Source organism: Dasypus novemcinctus, chromosome 27 (genome assembly GCF_030445035.2).
Source record: "Dasypus novemcinctus isolate mDasNov1 chromosome 27, mDasNov1.1.hap2, whole genome shotgun sequence".
In the NCBI taxonomy this organism is placed as follows: Eukaryota; Metazoa; Chordata; class Mammalia; order Cingulata; family Dasypodidae; genus Dasypus; species Dasypus novemcinctus.
The window spans coordinates 14,146,853-14,172,153 of NC_080699.1; the positions used below are offsets into that span (position 1 = coordinate 14,146,853).

Here is a 25,301-nt window from a genome sequence, read left to right on the forward strand (position 1 = left end):
GAGCCACCTAAATGTCCTTTGGTCTTGAATTTTTAATGAGTGAATTAAGGGAGCTGCATAGGAGAGCTTTAAGGTCTTTTCATCTTTAATATTTGAGATTCTTCCTTTGAAAAATCAAATTTAAATCACTGGTGGCAGATTATTTCTGCCTTGGTTTGCTTTTCTGTTCCCTGAGTGCAAACTATTTCAATAGTTATTATTTCTGTTAGATTTAGGAATTTGATATTAAAAGTATTTGTTTTGCTGACTTTAACTCTGGATAAGAAAATTGTGAAACTGGAGAGGTTTGAAACAGTAAGTAATGTCCATGTATGAGGGTGAAGGGAAGGCAGCTCATATTTTTGGTGCATGCTTTATGTGAGGGCCATTGCTAGTCATTTTACATGAAATATATTACAGATGAATTTCAGGTGCCTGTAACAGAGCTTTCTACATATATATAGATTATAAAAACTTGTCTGTAGATAGTTTCCTTTAAGAAGGATAGTCATACAAAAGTATATCTAGAGGTCTTTATTGTTCATTGTGGCAGTAACAGTTTCATTTGTTTTTGAGTTTATAAAGTGCTTTCATTTTATAATGATTTGGCATAGATTTATTATGCAGAAGAAATAAATATAAACTAAAACCAATCCCTACTTTTTTTTTTTTTTTGGATTAGGTGATTAGAGAAGTATATTCTAAGGTCTCTCCTTTTTTTGGTGTTATTAAAATATATACTATTAAAATATACTTATAAATTTGGAGTAAGAAGAAAAGTACATAATGATCTAAATAAAATGATACTCTAATGCTGACTGTAAACATTTTAAGAACTGTTATAAAAAATTGCTTTGAAAAATTATATATGATCCTTATTTTAAATTTTTATATTTTTAGATCTTGTTATAAAGTTTTGATTCCACATCTGGTGATTAGAAGTAATTTTGATGAGGTGAAGTCCATTGCTAACCAAATTCAGGAGAATTGGAAAAGTCTTCTAACAGACTGCTTTCCAAAGATTCTTGTAAATATTCTTCCTTATTTTGCCTATGAGGACACAGGAGACAGTGAGATATCACAGCAAAGAGAGACTGCTGTCAAAGTCTATGATAAGCTTAAAGATGAAAACTTATTAGGAAAACAGGTATGGCTTCAACTTTTATCTACCTCCCAATTGACCTAAGATGTAAGTTCTAAATTTTAAGGTTATTTGTTCATCATTGTATAATTAAATTTAACATGTGATAGTCATTCTTTAGCATAGCCAATCCATGAAAAATTTTTTTCTGAATAATTTTATTGCTTTATTCTTTTTAAAATTTATTTTAATTGCCAGTTGTATTAGTCAGCCAAAAGGGGTACTGATGCTAAGTACCAGAACTCTGTTGGCTGTTATAAAGGGTACTTATTTGGGGTAGAAGCTTACAGTTACAAGGCCCTTAAAGAGTCCTACTCAGGTTACCATAAGAGGTACTTTCTCACCCAAAGTCTGTTGCCATGTGTTGATGCAAGATGGAGGGCAATGTATGCAAGAGTTCAGCCTTCCTCCTTCCTTTTTTTATTTTATTTTTTTATTTTTGTTTTCCTTCCTTCCTCTTAAGGCTTCGTGGTTCCAGCTTTCTCTGATTTCAGATGTAGGCTGGCATGAGGCTCATCTCTTCTTGAGGCTCGTCTCCTTCCAGGCTCACCTGCTCTGTTCTCGCCACAAGGCCAGCTGTAAACTCTCAGGCAAAAGGCTTGGCTTTCTCCCCAGGCCTCCAGCATCAAAAGCTCAGCTCTCTGTATTTTCTTTCTCTGTGTGTTTACTTCCCTGTCTTTGATGGAGCATCCATTTATATAGCCCACAAAGGCGGGGTGGGGACTCAAACCAAGTCACCCTAATGACGTGGCCAAATAAAAGCCCTAATCTTGATTTAATAAAGTAAAAGCGAAACCTCTGAATTTAATACCTTCAAAGCGGAACACGTCAGTGGAACAGACTAGTTTATAAACATAATATTTCTTTTTTGAATTCATCAATAATATCAAACTGTCACACCAGTAATTCATGGATACAAGCTGGTTGTTAAATTCAAGTCAATACTGAATAGTTATAATGAATCTTCTTCATTTCTTCTCCAGTCTTACAAAGACGTTCACTTTTCAAGTTTCCCTTATCCTGCTCTTTCTTTTTTCCATGACACTGATTATCTTTTACATGTAATTTACTTATGAGTTCTATTAACTGCTTATTATCAGTCTACCTCACTAGAATATAAGCACTGCAAAGGTAGGATTTTTGTCTTTATTTAACTGATGTATGTCAGCCACCTAATGTTATTGGATACTGACTATATATTTGTTAAAAGAAGAGTCAAAAAATTTGACCAGCCATGTTTATTTTATAATAATTTATATATTAAAAAATTGAGGCAACATTTTGTAAATACATGTAAACTTTTTTTTGGGGAAAAAAGGCTTGCTAAAGGACTGGTAACTCTAATTTTTTTTTTTTAGATGTAAGTAAGGGATGACTAAGCTTGACTAACATTAGAGTTAACAATTGGATAAACTTTGAGAGACTTTTTTTGTATTTTTGTTTTTTTTTCTTTGCCCAATCATCTATATTAAACCAAGAAATAGAACAGTGAGTCCCTCATTTGCATAGGTGATGACCACTAGTCAGAGCTGTTTCTAAGTCTGGGAGTGGTGAGCAGAGATGCCCCTTGCTCAGAAGAGTGAGTCTGGAACAAAATATTAGCACACCAAAGGCTGTGGAATTTGAGAGAGACTCTCTTTCGTCCTTTCCACTCAGTCTCCCAGCTTTGACCTATGAGTACCTCTAATTTTACCATTCTTTTCTGAATGTTCAGACCAAAAGATAGCAATTTTGAGAATAAAAATAAGTGTAGGGGTAAAAAGTGATCACATTCAACTGTGATTAAAACATGTCTTAAAGATGGTGAGAGGCAAAAAATAAGTAATGATTTCTAAGCTTCTTGGTTAAAGAAGTAGGTTAAATTCTTACCCGACTTAATTTTATTTAGCATTAAGTTATAGTCATAAGCTAATTTTTATTTGATTCAAAAAAGTATGTTGTTAGGGATACAATCTAAATTCCTTTTCCTGTGGATTAAGTGTAAATTCAACTGTTACAAATCTTTGATTCTTCTAAAACTGTCAACTCTTGAATGCCTAAAATACTTACTGTTCATAAGATTGTTTAGTTACACCTAGACATGTGAACAGTTTATGTGTGTCTTAACTGGACATTACAGATCTGGCTTATTAGAGAACCATGAAACCAGTGAAGTCAATGATTTTCATATATACAAGGGAATTCATTAATTTTCTTCTGATATTAATCAGATTTGACCATTTTGTCCTTACTTATGCCAGATATACTTTGGAATGAGGCTGGATCAAAAAAAGGCTGTAATGTTGGAAATGAATCCCTGATGTTTTAAACCTAAGGGAAAGGCTAGAGTCTTGGTATTACATTTCTTTCTGGTCACATTCCAGACTATTTTTGTTAGTAAGTGTATTTCAGAACCTCTTTCTGAATCAAGCAAATCAGCTATTTGCCTTTTAGTTCAGAGCACTGTGGTTCCTTATTTAGAGAGATAAATCTACCTTTAACACCTCCCAGTTCTCTTGGTAAACTGGGATGTAAGATAGCAGACCCGTTATTTATCTTTAGAGAATTTGTATCCTTTGTGAGGCTACCTTCAGGGAGAAGTGGATTGAAGAGTCAGCTTTTTTCTGTGGAGGTGAGTTTTAGACTCTAATTGGTGATGGGAAATAGAGGTAGCAGCTAGCATCAGAGTTTGTGATATCAACCTAGAACGGATCTGGGGAGAAGTCATGCAAAGATGGGATTATTGCCAGTCGCGAAGAATTCTTACTAGTGGAAATTCTACAACTAAGACAGAGTTCCCAGCCAAGATTGAAATGCAGACTAAGTTGCTGTATGAATACTGGGGAATTTGGTTAGCAGAAAAAGTACTAGGTTGAAGAATTTTTTAATTTTTGAAAAATATGGAACCCTTCATGAATTTGCGTGTCATCCTTGCACAAGGGCCACACTAATCTTCTCTGTATCATTCTAATTTTAGGATATGTGCTGCTCAAGTGAGCACAGGTTGAGGAATTTAATGCTTGGCCTGAAGCCTTAGTCAAATGATTTTCGCAAATTAAAGATTCAGATTAAGGGAGCATTGTTTGGTGTGATTTTCCTACTTTTGGTTTATAGGCTGGGCTACATAAAAGAAAAAGTTGGAGTTAGCCAGCCATCTGTTTCTTACTACAGTCACTGAATGGTTTTGGAAATAACGCAATAACATAAGCTTCTTGAGCTCTCTAAAGTCACAGACATAAAAATATTAAATACGTTTTAAATTTTGTGTCTTTGCAGATTGATCATTTGTTCATTAGTAATTTACCAGAGATTGTGGTGGAGTTACTAATGACATTACATGAACCAGCAAATTCTGATGCCGGCCAAAGAACTGACCTCTGCAACTTTTCTGGGTATGGACATTTTAAAATTAGAGGACTAGATGCAAATTCAGAAGTTCCTAGGGAAATGTCTATTTCTTTTTAGAGATTTATTTTCTGTTTCTAAATCCTGTTTCTTTAAAAATAGCCACCTTACTGACCTACTATTGCCTTCTTGCCACAGTGATTGCTTTTTCTAGTTGAACACTTTCTTGGCAAATCTAGTAACATTTTTCTTAATCTTTGTATAATATTTTAGCATTGTGCCATTTATTGCCTCTTGAAATTCTCTTACTTATGACTCATTGTTCCTGTTTTGCCTTCTTATCTATTACTTGCCTTTTTTTTTTAAGATTTATTTTTTATTTATTTCTCTTCCCTCACCTCCCCCCCCCCCCCAGTTGTCTGCTCTTTGTGTCCATTTGCTATGTGTTCTTCTGTGTCCGCAGCACCCGGAATCTGTGTCTCATTTTGTTGCGTCATCTTGCTGCATCAGCTCTCCGTGTGTGCAGCACCATTCCTGGGCAGGCTGCACTTTTTTCACACTGGGCGGCTCTCCTTACAAGGCACACTCTTTGCGTGTGGGGCTCCCCCATGCGGGGCACACCTCTGCATGGCACGGCACTCCTTGAATGCATCAGCACTGCGCATGGGCCAACTTATCACATGGGTCAGGAGGCCCTGGGTATGAACCTTGGACCTCCTGTGTGGCCCTCCTATCCGTTGGGCCAAATCCGCTTCCCTTACTTGTCTTTCTTGAACAACTTTTCTTTTTCATGTCCCTTAGCTATCAGAATTGCCAAGACTCTGTCCTTTGCTTTTTTATTAAAGAAAAATTAATACAAGTATATCAGTCATACGTGACATACATAAAGAATAAGTGTATAGGAAAAATTGTGAACTTACAAAACAGGCATGCTTATCATCATACAAGGCTCCCATACATCACCTCACCACCAGCACCTTGCATTATTGTGAAACATTTGTTACAAACTGTGAAAGAGCATCATCAAAATATTCCTGTGAACTATAGTCCACATCTTCCCTGTAGTGTATTTTTCACTCAACCCACCCAGTTATTAATACCCTGTGTTAGTATTATATATATTTGTTATAGTTTGTGAGAGAATATTCTCATGTTCTGTTAACCACAGTCCATCTTCTACCACAGGCTTCACTGTGTTATACAGTCCCATGCTTTGTACAATCCATTCAAACTGTACACTCAGTGGCTCTCATTTTCATCACCGAGTTGTGCTGTCATCACCTAAGTCATTAGTAGAGCATTTTTGTTACTCCAAAAGGAAAAAAAATTCCCATACCCTCTTTTATCCCCCAATTTGTTGTCTCTTAAAATTGATAATTATATGTTCTTTGCCATTGCTACAAAAATATTACAATAGTACTGTAACTACTGTCCATAAGTTACATTAGTTGTAGTTTTCCCATGTGTCACCATATTTTTAACACTTTGTAAAAGAAGAACTTTCTTGTGTGTATACTATTAACCACAGTCTTCATCCGTCTCTGAAATCACTGTTATACAGTCACTAGATTATTCTCTAGCTTCTTTTCATTTGACATTTACATCCACAGACTACTCTTTTCAGCCATAGTCTCATTTATAAATCAGCAGTGTTAGTTGTACTCATTATAGTGTGTTACCATCAACTCTGTTTATGTCCACACTTTCACAATAAACTTTATTGAAAATTCTACATATAGTAAGCATCAGTGCCTATTCTCAACCTACATTTTATCTTCCAATAACCTCTGCTCTAGAGTTTACCTCCGTGAGTTTACTCATCTTATTTAGTTTGTATTAATGAGACCATATACTATTTGTCCTTTTTTGTCTGGCTCAGCATAATGTTCTCAAGGTTTATCCATGTTGATATATGCAATCTGATTTCATTTCTTCTTAACAGTTGAATAACATCCCATTGTTTGTGTATACCATATTTTGTTTATCCATTCATTGGTTGATGGACTCTTGGGCCCTTTCCATATTTTAGTAATTATGAATAAAGCTGCTATGAGCATCAGTGTGCAAATGTCAGTTTGCATCCTCACTTTCAGTTCTTTGAGTATATTCCTAGTAACAGGACTGCTGGATCATCCGACAGTTCTATATGCAGCTTCTTGAGGCACCGCCAAACTGTCTTCCACAAAGGCTGCACCATTCTGTATTCTCACCAACACTGAAGGAGTGTTCTTATTTCCTTATTTCTCCACATCCTTCCAGCACTTATACTTGTTTTATTTTTTTAATAATGACCATTCTATAAGGTTTGAAATGGTATATCATTGTAGTTTTGATCTGCATATCCCTTATACCTAGTGTTGATGAACACTTTTTCATTTGATTTTGGCTATTTGTATTTCCTCTTTGGAAAAATGTCTATTTATTTATCCCCCCTCCTCCCCGTTGTGTGCCTCACTGTCTGATCCTATGTCTTCTTTTTAGGAGGAACCAGGAACTGAACCTGGGACCTCCCATGTGGGAGGGGACACCCAATCACTTGAGCCACTTCTGCTCCCTTGTTATATGTCTCATTGTGTTTCCTCACTGTGTCTCTTTGTTGTGTCCTCTTGTTGCCTTATCTTGTTGCATCAGCTTACCGTGCCAGCTTGCCGCACCAGCCCTTTGTATCAACTCACTGTCCTGCTCATCATCTTTAGGAGGCACCAGGAACCAAACCTAGGACCTCCCGTGTGGTAGGTGGGTGCCCAACTACTTGAGCCACATCTGCTTCCCTACATTTTCTTCCAGGAATTTTATGGTTGTAGCTTTGATATTTAGGTCCTTGATCCATTCTGAGTCAATTTTTTATAAGGTGTGAGGTAGTGGTCCTCTTCCTTTCTTTTGTATATGGATAGCCAGTTCTCCCAGCATCATTTGTCAAATAAAATGTTCTTAGCCCAGCTGTGTGGGCTTAACAGTTATGTCAAAAATCGCTTGACAAAATACAGCATTCTTTCTTGATAAAAACACTCCAAAAGGTAGGAATAGAAAGAATCTTTCCCAACATGGTGAAGTACATGTATGTTAAACCCACAGCTAACATTGTACTCAGTGGTGGAAGATAGAAAGCTTTCTGCTGAGATGGGAACAAGACAAGGATGCCCACTGTCACTACTGTTATTCAGTATTATGCTAGAAGTTCTAGCTAGAGCATTTAGACAAGGAAAAGAAATAAAAGGCACCCAAATAGGAAAGGAAGAAGTAAAACTTTTGCTATTTGGTGATGATATGATCCTATATTTAGAAAACATTAGGGTGCTGTTTGCATCATAGAATTAGTTTGGTAGCATTCCTTCCTGTTCTGTGCTTTGTTAGAGCTTGAGCAAGATTGATATTAGATCATCTTTGAATGATTGGTAAAATTTACCTCTGAAGCCATGAGGTCCTGTCTTTTCATATTTGGGAATTTATTTTTTTAAACAATTTATTTTATTTTTGCTATATTTGTTTATTTTCTTTAATTTACTCCCCCCCCCCCGCCCGATGGTTCTGTTGTCTGTCTGTCATGGTTTGCTTGCCTTCTCCAGGAGGCACTGGGAACTGAACCTGTGACCTCGCATGTGAGAAGCGAGTGCCCAACAGCCTAAGCCACGTCTGTTCCCCTCAGACTGCAGTGTCTGCTGGCTTGTGGCATCTGCTCATTGCTGCAGGGCACAGGCATCAAGCTTTCATTGCGGTGGGCATGGGTATCTAGCTCTTGTTGCAGCGGGCATGGACATCTGTTTGTCTTCTTTAGGAGACACCAGAACCCAAACCCAAGACTTCCCATGTGGTAGGCAGGTGCCCAAGTGGTTGAATCACATCTACTTCCCTGGCAGGTTTTCATTGAAAGTTTGTATCTCTTTACTTGTGATTGGTTTATTGAGGATTTCTATTTCTTATAGGGTCAGTGTAAGTTGTCTGTATGTTTCTAGGAATTTGTCCATTTTTCTTCATTGTCTCTTTTGCTGGTATACAGTTGTTCATGTTATCCCCTTGTGATCTCTTTTATTTCTGTGGAGTCAGTGGTAATGTTCCCCCCTCCCATTTCTCATTTTATTTATTTGTATCTTCTCTTTTCTTATGTCACTGTAGGTAAGGGTTTGTCGATTTTGTTGGTCTTCTTGAAGAATTAAGTTTTGGTTTTATTGAGTCTGTTGTTTGTTTGTTGTCAATTTCATTTATTTCTGCTCAGATCTTTACTATTTCTTTTCTTCAGCTCGGATTGGATGAGTTTGCTGTTCTTTTTCTAGTTCCTCCAGGAGAGCAGTTAGGTCTTAGATTTTAGGTCTTTTTTAAAAAATGTAACCATTGAGGGCTATAGATTTTCCTGTCAGCCCTGCTTTGATTTCCATCTTCAATCCATTATGATCAAAGTGCTTTCTTTTTTAGTAGATCCTGGGAATTGAACCCAGGACCTTATGCATGGGATGCAGGTGCTCACACACTGAGCTGTATCCATCATTTGTTCGCCTCCCCCCTGAGATGGCTCCCTCATCTGTTTGCTCATTTTTGTTCATTGTTTCTGCTCATTGTCTGCTCAATGCTTATGCTCCTTTTTGCTTGTTGTTTTTGCCCGTTACTTTTGCTGATTGCTCATTATTTTTTTTTGCTTGTTGTTTGCTTGTCTGTTGTTTTTTGTTTGTTTATTTGTTTAGGAGGCTCTGGGAAATGAACCTGGAACCTCCCATATGGGAGGTGGGTGCTCAACTGCTTGAGTCTCATCCACTCCCTGTTTTTATTTTGCTTTAGAAGGTACCGGGGATCAAAACCGGGTCCTCGTACATGGGAAGCAGGCACTAAGCCACTTGAGCTACATTGGGTCCCCAGTTTTCAATCTTCTAAAATTTATTGAGACCTGTCTGGTTTCCTAAGATATGGTCATTCGTGGAGAAAGTTCCATGAGCACTTGAAATGGATGTATATTTTCTATTTTGGGGGTGCAATTTTTTGTATATGTCTCTTAGGTTTAGTTCATTTGTTGTATTATTGAAGCTCTCTGTTTCATTGATTCTCTGCCCATATGGACTATCCAGTGATGAGAGTAGTGTATTGAGTCTCCAACTGTTGTAGAGACATCTATTTCTCACTTCAGTTTGCCAGTGTTTCCCTTATATTTTGGAACACACTGGTTTGGAGCATATGCATTTATGATTGTTATTTCTTCCTGGTGAATTGCCCCTATTATTATTATTATATAATGTCTTTCTGTGTCTCTAATAACATCTTTGCTTTAAAATGGGTTCTTAGCCCTTTTGGTTCCATGGACCCCTTTGCCAGTCAGGTGAAAATCATGGTCCTCTTACTAAGTTAACATACTGTGTATTATTTAATAAATATATCACACCCACACCAACACTTTCCCATAAGAATAATGTTTTTTTGAATTTCAGTTCAATCTCATGGACCCCTTGTTAAGAACCCCTGCTTTAAAGTCTATTTTATCAATATAAATATAGCTACTCCAGCTATTTTTGGTTAATATATGCATGGAATATCTTTTTCCAAGTTTTCACTTTCAATCTATTTGTATCCTTGGATTTAAGGTGAGTCTCTTGTAGACAGCATATAGGTCGCTCATATTTTCTTATCCATTCCGCCATTGTGTGTCTTTTGATGGAGGAGTTTAATCCATTAACATTCATTTTTATTATTGTACAGGAAGTTCTTCACCCATTTTGAGCTTTGTGTTTTATTCGTCATATCTTATTTTCACCACTCTTTTTACACTTTTAGTTACTTCTACTGATATAATTTCTAGACTCTCTTCCAAGCCTCTCTCATCTTGTCTTTTCTTTTAAGGCTGTAGCACTCCCTTTAGTATTTCCTGCAAAGCCTCTTTCTTGGTTACAAATTCTCGGTTTCTGTTTATCTGTGAATATTCTAAACTCGTCCTCATTTTTGAAAGACAGTCTTGCTCTGCATGAGTTTCTTGGCTGGCATTTTTTCTCTTTCAGTATCTTAAATATACCACTGCTGTCTTGCCTCCGTGGTTTCTGATGAGAAATCTGCACATAATCTTATTAGGCATCCTTGTATGTGATACACTGATTTTCTCTTGATATTCTCAGGGTTCACTTTTTATCTTTGGCATTTGACATCCTGTTTAGTATGTGTCTCAGAGTTAGTCTATTTGGATTTATACAGATGGGAGTACATTGTGCTTCTTGGACATGGATATCTGTGTCCTTCAATAGGGTTGGGAAATTTTCTACCATTATTTCCTCAAATAGTCCTTCTGCCCCTTTTCTCTTCCTCCTTCTTCTGGGTGGGACACCCATGACACATATATTTGCACATCTCTTGCCATCATTTAGTTCCCTGAGACCCTGCTCAATTTTTTCCATTTTTTATCTATTCTATTGTATGTTTGGTTTCAGAGGCCATGTCTTCAAGCTCACTGATTGTTTTTTCTGCCTCTTCAAATCTGCTTTTATGCGCCTCCTGTGTATTTTTAATTTTGTTTATTTTGCCTTTCATTCACAGAAGATCTCATATTTTTCTATGTATGCTTTTAAATTCTTCTTTGTGCTTACCCAGTGTCGTCTTACTATCCTTAATCTCTTTAGTCATCTAATTGAACTTAATAAGTTCATTTATTTGAACATCTCTGATTAGTTGTCTCACATCCTTTGTCATCTGGAGGTGTAGCTTGTTTCTTTGGGCCATATCTTCCTGTTTGTTGGTGTGGATTGTAATTTTTTGTTGATGTCTTGGCATCTGGTTTACTAGATGGATTTATTCTGGGTGCAGGTTTTCCTTTAGTCTAGGGCTTTCTTCTAAAACCCCTCTTTGATACTTGGTTCAACTTACTAACTACAGCCAAGGATGTAGTTAGTACTGTAAGCCATGGAGGTTTAAACTGTCCTCCTTGCCCCAGGAACTGATGAAGCTTCTCCCCACTTCCTCCCCTGCCAGGAGTAGTGACAGAGCTACAGCTGTGTGCAGTAGTACAAGGTGTGCAGTCCAAGCTTGCCTGTAGTTGTCCAGAGAGACTGATGAAGCTCCACACCCCTTCTTCCTCTGTCTGGGGTGGGGTGGGAGCCCCAGGTGTGGGCAGCAAACTAAGCTGTGCAGGTCAAAACTGACAGCAGGTGCCCAGGTAGACTGACAAAGCAGGTGGGGTCGGAGCCTCAGTAGTGCCCAACAGTCTAGTGCCTATGGGCCGAAAGCAACTGCAGTTGGCAGGAGAGGCTGAGGGAGCACTGTCCTTCCTCCTTCCTGTTGGAGCAGGGATGGAGCCACAGATGTAACCCACTGAATTTACTAATCAGTAGATGAAGTGGGTGCCCAATGTCTTTCCTCCCCTTTTTTGGAGAAATTTACCTTCCAAGTCCAGCCAGGGAATAGTTCCCAAGGCAGCTTGCTCTGCCAGCAGGTGATGGGCCCTGGCCTCCATGGCTTGGTGTGCTCCACCTAAAAGATTCTCCTCTGCAGATGGGCATTCTCCTCCTTCCACTCTACCAAGAATGTTGCAGGATGCTCTTCTGGTCCTGGACCCCCCAAACAGGTTCTTTTACAGCTCTGGGTGATTGTTAACTGGACTGTAGGACCACCTAACTCTTGGAGTGCCTTATTCTGCTGCTGTCTTGACCCTCCCTTGCCTCTAATACATTTTTAATGCCGTCCATTTTGTCTTTCATTTTCTGTTACTTTTCTTTGCAGGCTTTTTTTTTTTTTGCTCTTTATGCTCACCCAGGGTTGTCTTAATATCCTTTATCTCTTTAGTCATGCCTTCTTTCAATTCCTTGAATTTTTTTTTTTTTTTTTTTAGTTTTTGTGATTATCATTGAATAGTTGTCTTAAATCCTTTGTCTCATCAGGATTTTTGATTTGTTCCTTTGGCTGGGTCATCTCTTCCTGTTTTTCAGTAGGGCCTGTAAATTTTTTTGCTTATGTGTAGGCATATGAATATATTGGGGAATTGACTCTGATAGTCACCTTTTTTCTTTTGCCTAGTGGTTTTTTTCATGACTCTTCTTTGATTTTTGTTTCAACTTATTCTTTAAATTTGCCCAGCTTAGTCTATCAAAATAGAGCTGGGGACTCACTAATGGGGCGCAGAGCCAGTTCAAGGGGTCTGGGACAGAAGACTCCAAAAGGGATTTTTCTCCTTGCAGTTTCCTGGTCGGCCAGCAGATGGTGCTCACCAGCAAATCTTTCCTTAGCGATGTCTTTCAACCCCCACTTGGCTATGATTCTGGTCTGGCCAGAGCTGAGATTAGAAGTGGGCTTTACAGGCCACACTCAAGAAAACACTCTCCCTCCCACTGTACTTTCCCTTTTTCCAGGGAGGAAGACGTCTGTTCCCCTTTCAGTTGGTTGCAGTGCACCTTGGTTTTATCCAGGCTCTTCACCTTGAGGGTGGGTGATGGGTGCCGTTCCAGGCTGCAGGGGCTAATAATGCATCATTTTCATTTCAGTTTCTTCATCTCTATTTCTCTCTCCCTGCTGGAGGATGTGTAGCGCTCTCCTGGTCCACAGATCCTCAAAGCTGCTCCCTTGGACTTTTTGCCCTTCATCCATTGTTTTTTTGTGAGAATTGAGCACTGCCTGCCTACTCTGACGCCATCTCCCCAGAAGTCCCTTGTCCTTTGCGTTTTTTTTCAGGCAGTATTGGGGATTGAACGCAGGACCTTGTACATGGGAAGCAGGCGCTCAAACCACGGAGCAATATCTGCTCCCCAGTCCTTTGCTTTTTGATGTGCTTTCTCTCTATTCAATATCTTGGCTTATTCTTGCATGCAGTGAAAAGAATACATGGAAATTACTCCAACTTTGATATCTCATTTGTAGTCAAGTCCTATATTTTTAACTGACAACAAAGCATTCTTGAATGCTGCCTTAAATTTGATATGTTCCATGGAAAGCGGACTTGGCCCAATGGATAGGGCATCTGCCTACTACATGGGAGGTCCAAGATTCAAACCCCGGGCCTCCTTGACCCATGTGGAGCTGACCCATGCGCAGTGCTGATGCACACAAGTAGTGCCCTGCCATGCAGGGGTGTCCTCCAAGTAGGGGAGCCCCATATTCAAGGAGTGTGCCCTGTAAGGAGAGCCGCCCAGCACGAAAGAAATTGCAGCCTGCCCAAGAATGGCACTGCACACATGGAGAGCTGACACAGCAAGATGATGCAACAAAAAGAAACACAGATTCCCGGTGCTGCTGCTAAGGATAGAAGCAGCCACAGAAGAACACACAGCGAATGGACACAGAGCAGACAACTGGGGGGAGGGGGGGAGGGGAGAGAAATAAATAAATCTTTAAAAAAAAAAAGCCCATGTTCCCCCCACAAAAAAATTTTTTGATATGTTCCAGATCAAGCTCATAAATTCCCTTTATTCCCTCCCCCAAAATTAGTTTTCCTTCCTACTTCTCTTAATTTATTTCACTAGTCACCAGTCTACCATTATTTTTCCAGCTTTATAAGCTTAAAATTATTTGAGACTTCTTAGGCTTCATGCTACTTGTCCTTCAAATTGTCTTTGAGTTTTCTTTCCTATAGCTTTCTACTGTTAGCATCTCCAGTTGCTGCTGAATTATAATAGCTACTTTTTAGTTCTTGTGCCTGCCTTTAGTCTCTTCTAAGATCAGTCTTATCTGAGCATTATCATCAAGCTGATCATCTGAAAACTTGCTTTTAGGTTGTCACTTACCTGTTGAAAAAAGTCTCTTTGTCCTCATTACCAAAAAAGTGGTGATAATTCCTACTGTATCAGATAGTTCAAAATGAATTTCACTGTGGCCTATTAAACCAATGATAAAGCTACTGGTATTGTTTAGTGCTTAGTTGTTAAGAAAGCACTATCAAGGTGTTAGGAAAGTGGTGATAATTCCTACTGTATCAGACTGCTCAAAAGAAACCAGAACAATCCCTTTCTAGATAAAACGAATTCACTGTGGTCTATTAAACCAATGATAAAACTACTGGTATCGTTTAGCACTTAGCTGTTAAGAAAGCACTGTCAAGGTGTTTGCCATCCTTATAAGAACTCTGCAATATAAAGGAGACATAATCCTTTTTGTGAATGTCTGGTTAAAGCTGGAGAAATGCTGCTGTTAAATTGTAGAGGCCAGGACTCTCTATCATCAGGTTTTATCTACTTTTTCTCTCAGTACTTCTCAACAAACGTCCTGCTCTACAGGGGTGTTATCTGTGGTCCCTGTGGCAGCTGCTCTCATTCCTGCGGTTAGGCCTTTGTTGGCGCTGCAGGTCCTCCCTGGAATGGCCCTTCATTGCTCTGCACTTTTGCTTTCGGTGTTAAGGCCCACCTGTAATTTTGCCTTTCTTCAAAAGACCTTGCCTAGCCTCTTCACTAGTTTGCCCCTTTCTCTACCTTTTTATTTTGTTTAGTTACTATCCTCGTTTATCTCCTAATTTTTCTTACCAAATCCCAAAGAAAATTTTTCACAGCTAGAACCTGTTCCTTCTCCTGTCCCTTCTTCAGTGACATTATTAAATGCTTAGTTCTTTGCATCCTCTTCCTTACTCACAAGTACATAGAGAATTTACCTTACTATACTACATTTTAATTTGGCTGTGAACCTCTTTTAGGTTGTACATGAAAGTTAAAGTTATTTTCCCAACTTAATTGTAAGTTAACCTAAACACCCCCCCCTTTTTCCCTAATGTTCTATAGTGCTAGGCATATAAAACAATAGCAACATATTTCCACATATATAAATTCATTTGCTATGCCTTAAAATATTGTTGTATTTATAGTACTAGCACAGAGCTTAAATTCAAAATTAAAGTAATTATAAGGCTTATTTATGAAAACTGTCATTACCTTTATAAAGGATTATTTAAGCAGATCATTTTCATAGATTGATTAGGGATAGAGGGTAAAAGGTATTTAGTAATCTAATTGGTATATTAGAGTGTGATATATCATTTGTGATTTTCCTTAAAGGTATAATTTTCAGTATGAAAATTGTTTTAAATTTGGGATTATATTCTAAGTTTTCGGCAGTTCAACAAAACTTGTTTTTTCTTGATAATTTTGTTCTAAAAATGGTAATTGCATTATTTCTTTTAACTCTTTTAGGGATTTGGATCCTGCTCCTAATCCACCTCATTTTCCATCACATGTGATTAAAGCAACATTTGCCTATATCAGCAATTGCCATAAAACCAAATTTAAAAATATTTTAGAAATTCTTTCCAAATGCCCTGTAAGTATAAATAACTAGTTTAAAAACTGAAGAGAGGACTCCTCCTTTCAGTTAGAAAATCTGTGTATTTCTTAAAAAGAGAGAGATAAACTAATGGAAAATTTATCTGAAAATTTTCAGAAGAAAAATACTCTGTTACAATTTTATCTCTTGGTATTTTATTTGTCAGTATAAGTTATGAGACCTGAATTTCAGGATAACTTTATCTTATATTAGTTCGTGGAATATGTTTACTTTTTTTAAAAAATAAGAATATGCTATTTAATTACAGTTTACTATATTAAAAGTAAATAAATTGGCCATGGTTTTTTTCCTTAAGATTAAGGTATTGATATCCTTAATGTAATATTTTCATTTGATATCAAACCCAAATCCAAATTCTGTAATTTAGCTGTTTTGAACCTAAAATGTATTTATTATAGCTTTGTGTATGCCATTAGACATGTTTTTATTAAACGTTTATTTATTTTCTAGGATTCCTACCAGAAAATTCTCATAGCCATATGTGAGCAAGCAGCTGAGACAAATAATATGTATAAAAAGAATAGAATTCTTAAAATATATCACCTATTTGTTAGTTTATTATTGAAAGAAATAAAAAGTGGCTTAGGAGGAGCTTGGGCCTTTGTTCTTCGAGATGTTATTTATACTTTGATTCATTATATCAACAAAAGGTAAATATTATATTCAAACCAGTATGTAAGTAGTTTTTCTACTCTTAATTGGAAATTTATATGCTTTTAGAAGAGGCACAAGCCAGAGAATTTGTTCTTTTGAATTCTATTTATATCTACCTATATTTTTCTAATGCACTACTAAGCAGTCTTTTAGAGTATAATGTCAGTTAACCATTCTTAAATGCTATGTCAGACAATGGCTCTGCTTTGTGCAAAACATGATAAGCAAAATTAAGAAAAATTCTTCAAAATTCTTCAGTTCCCCAAGGAAATTTCTGGAAAAGAAAATAGTAAAAGAAATAAAGATCATCTACTCAAGCTTGCTTGTATATGAAGGCTGGAATGACCAGCACTGTGCAACCCCCATATCTGCTGGAAATTGGGTAGTTTTAGTTTGAAGTTAAAAGTTGAAATCTTAGCACTTGTGCTTTTATGCAGCCACATGTCCAGGAATGTAGATGTTGTCACAAAGGTGCCCTGTAAAAGCTTCTCTAATGTTTTGAGTAGCTTAATGAGTATTTCAAGTGAATTCTCTTTTTGACATTTTTTTCTTCACATGAGGGCTACTGAGGTCAGTGGAGAGTAGAATCATGGAGTAGCACTGTACATTGACTGCATCAGGACTGAGGTCAAGTTTTCCCATTATATCAGGGTTATAAGCACAGAGCTTTTATGATAGCTTTGTTCTTTTGTTGTTGTTTTTTAAAGATTTTTTTTTTTAATTTCTCTCCCCTTCCCCTCCCCATTGTCTGCTCTCTCTGTCCATTTGCTGTGTGTTGTTCTGTGTCCGCTTGTATTCTTGTCAGCAGTACTAGGAATCTGTGTCTCTTTTTTTGTTGTGTCATCTTGCTGCATTCCTGGGCAGGCTGCACTTTTTTCGCTCTGGGCGGTTCTCCTTACGGGGCCACTCCTTGCACGTGGGGCTCCCCTACGCGGGGTCACCCCTGTGTAGCACGGCATTCCTTGCGTGCATCAGCACTGCACATGGGCCAGCTCACCACATGGGTCAGGAGGCCCTGGGTTTGAACCCTGGACCTCCCATATGGTAGGCGGATGGTCTTATCAGTTGAGCCAAATCCGCTTCCCTGTGATAACTTTGTTTTAAGAGTTTCGAGATATTCCCCACACTCTTCAGGGACTTGGATATGAAGAAAAGTCTCTTAGTGCATTTAGCAAGAATTGATTTCTAAGATTACGCAGTGTTACAAGTTCTTTCAAGACATCTCTCCAATGTAATCAGTTTCCAACTTTCACACCAATCCATATCACCAGAGGTACAGACTATTTATGCAGACTTCTTTTATAGGTAATTGTAAATATATATATTGTTCTAAAATTTGCTGTGGCTTTTTTCACATGGTTACTGTACGTAAAGATCTACTACATTCTTTTTTTTTTTTTTTTAATTGGAAGTACCAAGGATTGGATCCGGGACCTTGTATTAGTACCTGTGAAGCAGGTGCTCAACCACTGAGCTACATTCTTTTTAATGCCACACAGTATCCCATCTATGGATGTGACAATTCTGTTGATATAGATTTAGGTTATTTACAATTATATAAATATTTGTCTGTATGTGTTTATATAATTAATTTTCTATCAACAGTGTTTTAACACAAAGGAACTCTGTGTTATAACATCTTTACTTCTTAATTGAACTATCATAATCTTAAAGTTCTAGCAACTGCTTTTTTAAAAATCAATTTTATTGAAACATTAATGAACTCCATCTAAAGTATACAATCAGTGATATTTGGTATAATCACAGAGTTGTACATTCATCACTTCAGTAATTATTACAGCATTTTCATTACTCCAAAAAACCACAAACAAAAGCCCATACCCCTTGGTAGTCGCCTCTCAATCTCTCTTGTCCTTCTCCTGCCATACATAACTGGTAATCTATTTCTGTCTCTATAATTTATTTGTATTTATATTTTTTATAGATGGAGTCAGACAATATGTAGTACTTTTTGTCATTTAGCATACTTCCTTTTCTTTAAACCACTGACGGAAATTAATTTATTACTATATAGTACTGTCTGTAGTTTGCTTTGGTTGTATTTTTGCCCAAATATCACCCAGGTATTAACATTTTGTAACATTCGCATACATTTGTTCTATTTCAGAGAAAAACATACTTACATATGCACTGTTAACCATATTCATTTTTCACGAGGTTTGTGGTGCTATACAGTCCTGTTTCCTTTGTTTCTGTATATAGCTACCTATTTTTTTTATTCTGTTACTGCTTCTCCAAATCTAGAAATCTCAACTTTATCTCACTTTAATAAATACTCTATGTAGATGGTATCAAATGTTTATATACATTATTATAGTGTTTGGGTTTTATATTCAATTTAGCATCTCTGATCCTTTCCTAAGCCTTTAAGGAGATTCCTATTGCCTCTTCTCTATCAGCCTATAACGTGGCCTTCAAATGTTAAGTTCTCCAAAGTACATGAAGTGTCTATTCCCATTTGTCTCTTGATAACTTTCTTTTTTACTTTAAACCATTAAAGAATTACATATGAAAGTGACTTCCATGTCAAGCCATATGAGAATTAGAGCTGCTGAATAAAAATGACTTTTGAATGCATTTAATTTAAATAAAAGCAGTTTCCTAGACCCTCTTGTTGTTTTTTTCCCTTTATATTAGACCTGCTCATTTCACGGACGTGTCATTACGTAGCTTCTCCCTTTGTTGTGACCTGTTAAGCCGGGTTTGCCAGACAGCAGTGACTTACTGTAAGGATGCTTTAGAAAGCCATCTTCATGTGATTGTCGGTACACTTATACCCCTTGTGAACGATCATTTGGAGGTGCAGGAACAGGTATTTTCCTGAGTCATCTTCAAAATGATATTTGAAATTCATTGGTAACATATTATTGGAAGAAGCTTAGTAGTTTATGTTTAGCTGGCGTAATTAGTACTTTTAATGAAAATATTTGGAAAATGATTGTAAAATATTTATAATGAATTAATTTTTGTAATCAGTTCATTACAAAGCACTTGATACTTCTGATCTAATTAATAGCCTGATAGTTCTCTGTTACTTAGCTGAAGTATAGATGTAGTTGATTAGGAATAGTAGTTTACATTTATTTCATTATGATGGTGTGTGAGATATTACTTAAAATGTTTCAGTGAGAGTGGCATTTTTATACCACAATGGCCAGCCTGTAATAGGACCTCAGATATTTGTTGAACTATTTGAAAGCACAGGAACACTAATAGGCTTAGAAGTAATTAGAAATCAACTAAGTTATAATTATCTTTATTACACTGAGTTTTGGTTATCTTATTTTAAAATATAATTATGTCATTTTCCCCCTCTTTTTAAATTCTATTTAGGTATTGGACTTACTGAAGTACCTAGTGATAGATAACAAGGATAATGAAAACCTCTATCTCACAATTAAGCTTTTAGATCCTTTTCCTGACCATGTTATCTTTAAGGATTTGCGTATTACTCAGCAGAAAATCAAATACAGTAAAGGACCTTTTACTCTCTTGGAGGTAATAATTTTTCCATCTTTTTCTTTTCATCTTAGAGATCATAGATGGTAGGGCTTTTTAATAACTCTAGTGCTCTAGAAGTAAAAACTGAACCTGAATATGTCCCTTCGTATTGTAAAAGAATTTAGTCAAGAAATGTAATAAATATTTTGTCATACATAAGATCCTGTTGTCCATTAATATCTCAAAATTTCCATCTGATCCTTTGAGGGACAATTAAATGTTTACATTAGGGTTGATAGAGGTTTAAATCTTATTTTAATCTTTATAAATTTCAAAATTATGTTTGGGTATATTCCTTTTAAACATTATTGTAATTTAAAAAGCGTTGTCTGTATTTGACTTTATATCTGTCATGAAAACCTGTCTAAATACATTAAAATGTAAAACTAGAGTTAAATACAATAAAATAGAAATAACATAGTAGTTTAAGTTTTTCTGTCCAATTAAGTTTGCTCTAATAATTTTGAAATCTGTGTTGTTTAGTCTTAGAAATGAAGACTTGAAATAAATTGTATCATTTGAAATGAAAGGAGCAAGTTATTTCTATCTTGTTTTGTAGTAATAGTGATATGAGTTAGTGTCTGTACAAGGCACTTAGTCATTTTTTTTTTCTTTTATTTTTTACTTCACAAACTTAACCAGCACATGATAAAAGTAACTTAATCAATTTTCTCTTTTAGGAAATTAACCATTTTCTCTCAGTAAGTGTTTACGATGCTCTTCCATTGGCAAGACTTGAAGGATTGAAAGATCTTCGAAGACAACTGGAACAACATAAAGATCAGATGAAGGACCTTATGAGAGCTTCTCAGGGTACTGGTTTTAATGACATGATTTATTTTATGCATTTCTTTTTTAGAGAATCTTTTATAAATTATTACTCTTAGTTTATTACTGATTTACTTCAGATTCTCATCATTTCTTTCACCTAATTGTAAAAGACTGCCTAATTGGTCTCCTTACCTTTTCTTACTCTCATTTTAGCCGTCCTCTTCTCTGCAGATTGATTTCTCAAGAACGTAAACATGATCATGTTATTCCACTGCTTAAAGATTATAATGACTTCCTGCTGTCCAAAAGGAAAAAAAAATTCTTTTCTTAGAATTAGGCATACAAGATAATCTATCTCTACCTAATATTCCACCTCCTTGAATGAAATTTATCTTATTTTAAGCCCTATAGCCGTGTATTTGTGCATATTTGTATGTTTATATATGCATATATGTATATGTTCCTAGTTTGTGTTTTTTTGTTTTTTACTTCAAAAAACACCCACATTTCAAGTTTTCACTAGTAACATGTGGTTTGCAGTGGTTTGTATAGCACAGGTTATAGAACATTTTCCTCGTTGTGGAATGTTCTATTGGACAGTCCTAGAATCCAGGTAGAAGAGGCTAAAAAAAAAAACAAAAAGCCTTCTACAGTCTCTTCTAGCTTTAGTGTTGAATAATTCCTGTGTTTCTGTTTGCGATTTTGCTAAGGTATAGATTTTGCTGCATCACTTCTTCAGAACATCTTTCTCCCTCTGCCAAATATTGCTGATCACTTCTGCAGGATTCTGTTTTATGAGGCAGTCCAGATACTTATTTTTTGAGCTTCTGACAAAATCTTTTTAAAAATTCAAGGAAGTTTTCTAGTCAGGCAATTTATGTACATATTGTAATCAAAAGTCTCTATGATAATTTAAGCTAATTTTATCTAAACTGCTCCTAGATAACCCACAAGATGGCATCATGGTGAAGTTGGTTGTCAGTTTGTTGCAGTTGTCCAAGATGGCAGTAAACCACACTGGTGAAAGAGAAGTTTTAGGTAAACTATTTGGCTGAATGAAGGAGTTTATATGGTGTTTGAGTGGTCTTTATAATTTCTTCAAAATAATTCAAAGTGTCGTCTGCGATTATTGGGGAAATGTGAAATGCTTGCTAAGTTATTTTCCTAATTAATTCAGATTTCCCTAAGTAGCCTTTTCATGCTTTCTTTCCTTATACCTTCATATAAAATGGAAAGTTAGTGATTTGCACATGTGTATAACTATTGCTTTGAAAATGCCTTGCAGATACTTAGGGAAGTCAGAAATACCAATTTGTGGAGTTGATAGGTTGCAAATAAATTTGACTGCTGATAAACATTTTATAAAAATATTACCACTTGTATTTAATATATTTTTATATATAACAAAGAGAAGAGTCAAGACTTACGGGACTAGATTAAATCAAATATTAAAACAGCATGCAAGTCCCTTCCTACCACCATTTGGAATAAAACTTAGTGTAAGATAATTAGCCAACATTGTTCCTACCGCATGTATTTAGATTTGTTGATCACGGGACAGAAAAATCACCGAGTAAGCTTGAAGTTGTCATTAGAGCATTGCTTCAAATAAGAGGTGCTTCACAGATTCTACTACTGTTTCAATAAGTCTGTAACCTCTCATTGCGAGCCTAGTATCTAAATTATTTTTCTTCTTTTTTTAACAATCTTTTTATTGAAATATATCTTTGTGAAGTTAAGGAACAGTACACAAGACCACCTTCACTTCTTCACACCATTTGGAAGTGTGAAGCCCCAAGATACCCCTCGGGTTTGATAATTTGCTGGAAGGACTCACAGAACTCATTAAAAGCTGTTTACTCATGATTGCAATTTATTACAGTAAAAGGATACAGATTAAAATAAGCCATTGAGAGACTGAAAACACAAGGCACAGATTAGAAAAAATTGTGTAATTTATCTACCAAATGAAGGACTCATCCAGAATATAGAAAGAGTTTGTACAAATTAATAAAAAGAAGACAACCCAATTTTGAAAATGGGCAGAAACTTGGAAAGGCTTAAAAGAAGATATACAGATGGTCCCTAAACAAATCAAAAGACACTGTCATTACTCCTCAGGAAAATAAAAATTAATACCACAATGAAATAAACTACCTACAAAATGGCTAAAATGTAAAAGACTAACAATATTAAGTGTCACTGTTAGGGAGGCTATGAAGGAAATGTAACTCTCCAACATTCTTGGTGGAAGATCAGTAAATTGTTACAACTGCAGTGAAAAACAGTTTGGCATGATCTGCTGAAGTTGAAAATATGTAAATTTTGTGAACCACTCCTTGGTTTATATCTGGTAGAAATGCATTTACCAGGTGACACATATAAGATTTTGTAATAGGTGTATTTATAATACTGCAAAACTTAAAATAGATGTCAGTCACCAGTAAAATAAATAAGTTAATGGTATAATCATTAAATAGTTACAATACAGCAAGAACAAACTGCTGCTACATAAGCAAAATGGGTTATCTCATAGATAAGATAATGAACAAAAGAGGCCAGACACAAAATAGTAAATATACTGAATGATTCTTCTATTTTTTGCAGTTCAGTAATAGGCAAAACAAATCTATGGTGTATGATAGAGGTTGGCAAACTTATTCTGAAAAAGCCAGATAATAAATATGCTAGGCTTTACAGATAAACAATTTCTGTTATAATTATTGAACTCTGTTGTTGTATTGTGAAAGTAGCCATAGGCAATATGTAAACAAAGGCGTATAGTCATGTTTCAGTGACACTTTATTTACACAAATAGGTGGTAGGCTGGGTATGACCAGGGGACCATAGTCTGTCTACCCTACATGTGCTACAAGTTGAATGGTATTTATCAGCAGCTGGAAGGAGAAGAGATTGTTACTGTCTGGTATACTGATTAATTTTTTGCTGCATAAAAAATTACCCAAAACCTTAGTGGCTTTAAAAAAACAACATTATCTCACAGTTTCTGTAGGTCTGGGATCTGGGGGTGGTATAGCTGGATGATTCCGGCTTGGGATCTCATTAGCTTGCAGTCTGTGTGTCAGGCTGTAGCCCTCTAAAGGAGAAGGCACTTGATTCACTTACCTGGCAGATTAGTGCTGGTGCTTGCAAGAGGCTCTCTATAGGGCTGCTCAGATGTTTCAGCGACATGGTAGCTGATTTCCTCCAGAGTACGTGATCCAAGGGAAAGAGCAAGGAGGCCACTAGAGTGCCTTTTAATATCCTAATCTTGGAAGGCACGCTGTCATTTCCATCACATTCTATTTGTTCAAAGTGAGTCACTAAGTAGAGCCCACACTAGGGGGGAAAGATTTAGGCTCCACCTTTTGAAAGATAATATTTAAACAGTTAGCACCACAATTGGGAATCCTATCATCTTTATAGTGATAACACAGGTGGAAGAAAATGTGTTTGTATGTATATATATGTATATTTTCACTGAACTGTATATTGAAAATTGTGGACTTTATTATGATACCACAAAGAAATATTTAATAACTTTTTAGGTTGTTGTTAGTGTCATATAGCTGCCAAGTTCAGACTTTCATCCTTAATATCTCTATTCTGTTACCTTTTTCATGGAAATGATTCTATAAAGGAAAATATCTCTTGCCCAAATTAATGATATATATATATATAAAGGTAATGAAACAGTATTTTGTAACTGTAGCAAATTAAATTCTTTAGTCTACTCTAAATCTTTGAAAACACACTTAAACCTTGAAGCATGACAAAGCATTATATATTTGAAGTTAGAACATTTCTATATTACGTATGGTCTCTTAGTTACAATTCTACTAAAATGGATTTTTTTTTTTAATCTGTAGAGGCTGTTGGAAGTTGCTTGGGAGAAGTGGGTCCTATAGATTTTTCCACTATAGCTATACAACATAGTAAAGATGCATCCTACACCAAGGCCCTTGAGTTATTTGAAGATAAAGAACTTCAGTGGATTTTCATAATGCTGACCCACCTGAATAATTCACTGGTTGAAGATTGGTGAGTATTTAATGATACCAGATAGCTAATAAAATTTAATCTTTATTCAAGGAGAATGATAAATGACTTAAATTTATATTTCTATAATTAAAACATTCTTTAAGTTCCCATACTTTTTTTCCTTTGTTAGAGAAGTTGTAGGTTTATAGAACAATCATGCATAAAATATAGGATTGTCATATACCACATCACCACTAACACCTTGCATTGGTGTAGAACATTTATTACAATTGATGATGGCACATTTTTATAATTGTACTATTAATTAAAGTCCAAGTTTAACTTAGGGTTCATGTTTGTATAGTGTGGTTCCATTGGTTTTTGGGTTTTTAAAAAAATTTTTATTCTGCTACCATATTTCCCCTTTTAATCATATTCAGATATATATTTCAGTGCTGTTGATTGCATTCACCAGCATCCATTACCAAAATATTTCCACCATTCCAGATAGGAAACCTGTATATTTTAAACTTTAAAGCCATACTTTTTTTTTTAAAGTCTTCAGGTATTTTTTATGGAAATCTATGTATTTTTATTAATTCCCTTAATTATTGAGACCTTACTCTAGCCAGGCACTCAATATGGTAATGAACATTCCAGGCCAGTACCTGTTAAATCCAGTGAGGGTAGACACTAACCAAATAAACAT

At 36.1% G+C, this 25,301-nt stretch overlaps 1 protein-coding gene and 1 non-coding gene across 3 annotated transcripts in view; one reads left to right on the forward strand and one right to left on the reverse strand.

Annotated features, from left to right (window-relative positions):
- The window catches only part of ATM (ATM serine/threonine kinase), a 166,994-nt gene that overhangs the window by 48,544 nt on the left and 93,149 nt on the right, over nucleotides 1-25,301 (forward strand). For both annotated transcript variants that reach the window (XM_058289104.2, XM_058289103.1), the window contains exons 26-34: nucleotides 880-1,126; nucleotides 4,376-4,491; nucleotides 15,514-15,640; nucleotides 16,115-16,314; nucleotides 18,977-19,151; nucleotides 19,673-19,837; nucleotides 20,521-20,653; nucleotides 21,554-21,649; nucleotides 24,481-24,652. In XM_058289104.2, the coding sequence (XP_058145087.1) occupies nucleotides 880-1,126; nucleotides 4,376-4,491; nucleotides 15,514-15,640; nucleotides 16,115-16,314; nucleotides 18,977-19,151; nucleotides 19,673-19,837; nucleotides 20,521-20,653; nucleotides 21,554-21,649; nucleotides 24,481-24,652 (1,431 nt within the window). The remainder of the gene's footprint in view (nucleotides 1-879; nucleotides 1,127-4,375; nucleotides 4,492-15,513; nucleotides 15,641-16,114; nucleotides 16,315-18,976; nucleotides 19,152-19,672; nucleotides 19,838-20,520; nucleotides 20,654-21,553; nucleotides 21,650-24,480; nucleotides 24,653-25,301) is intronic.
- On the reverse strand, nucleotides 3,994-4,100 carry LOC111767183 (U6 spliceosomal RNA). Its single transcript, XR_002799071.1, has one exon. It is a non-coding gene; the product is annotated as a U6 spliceosomal RNA (small nuclear RNA).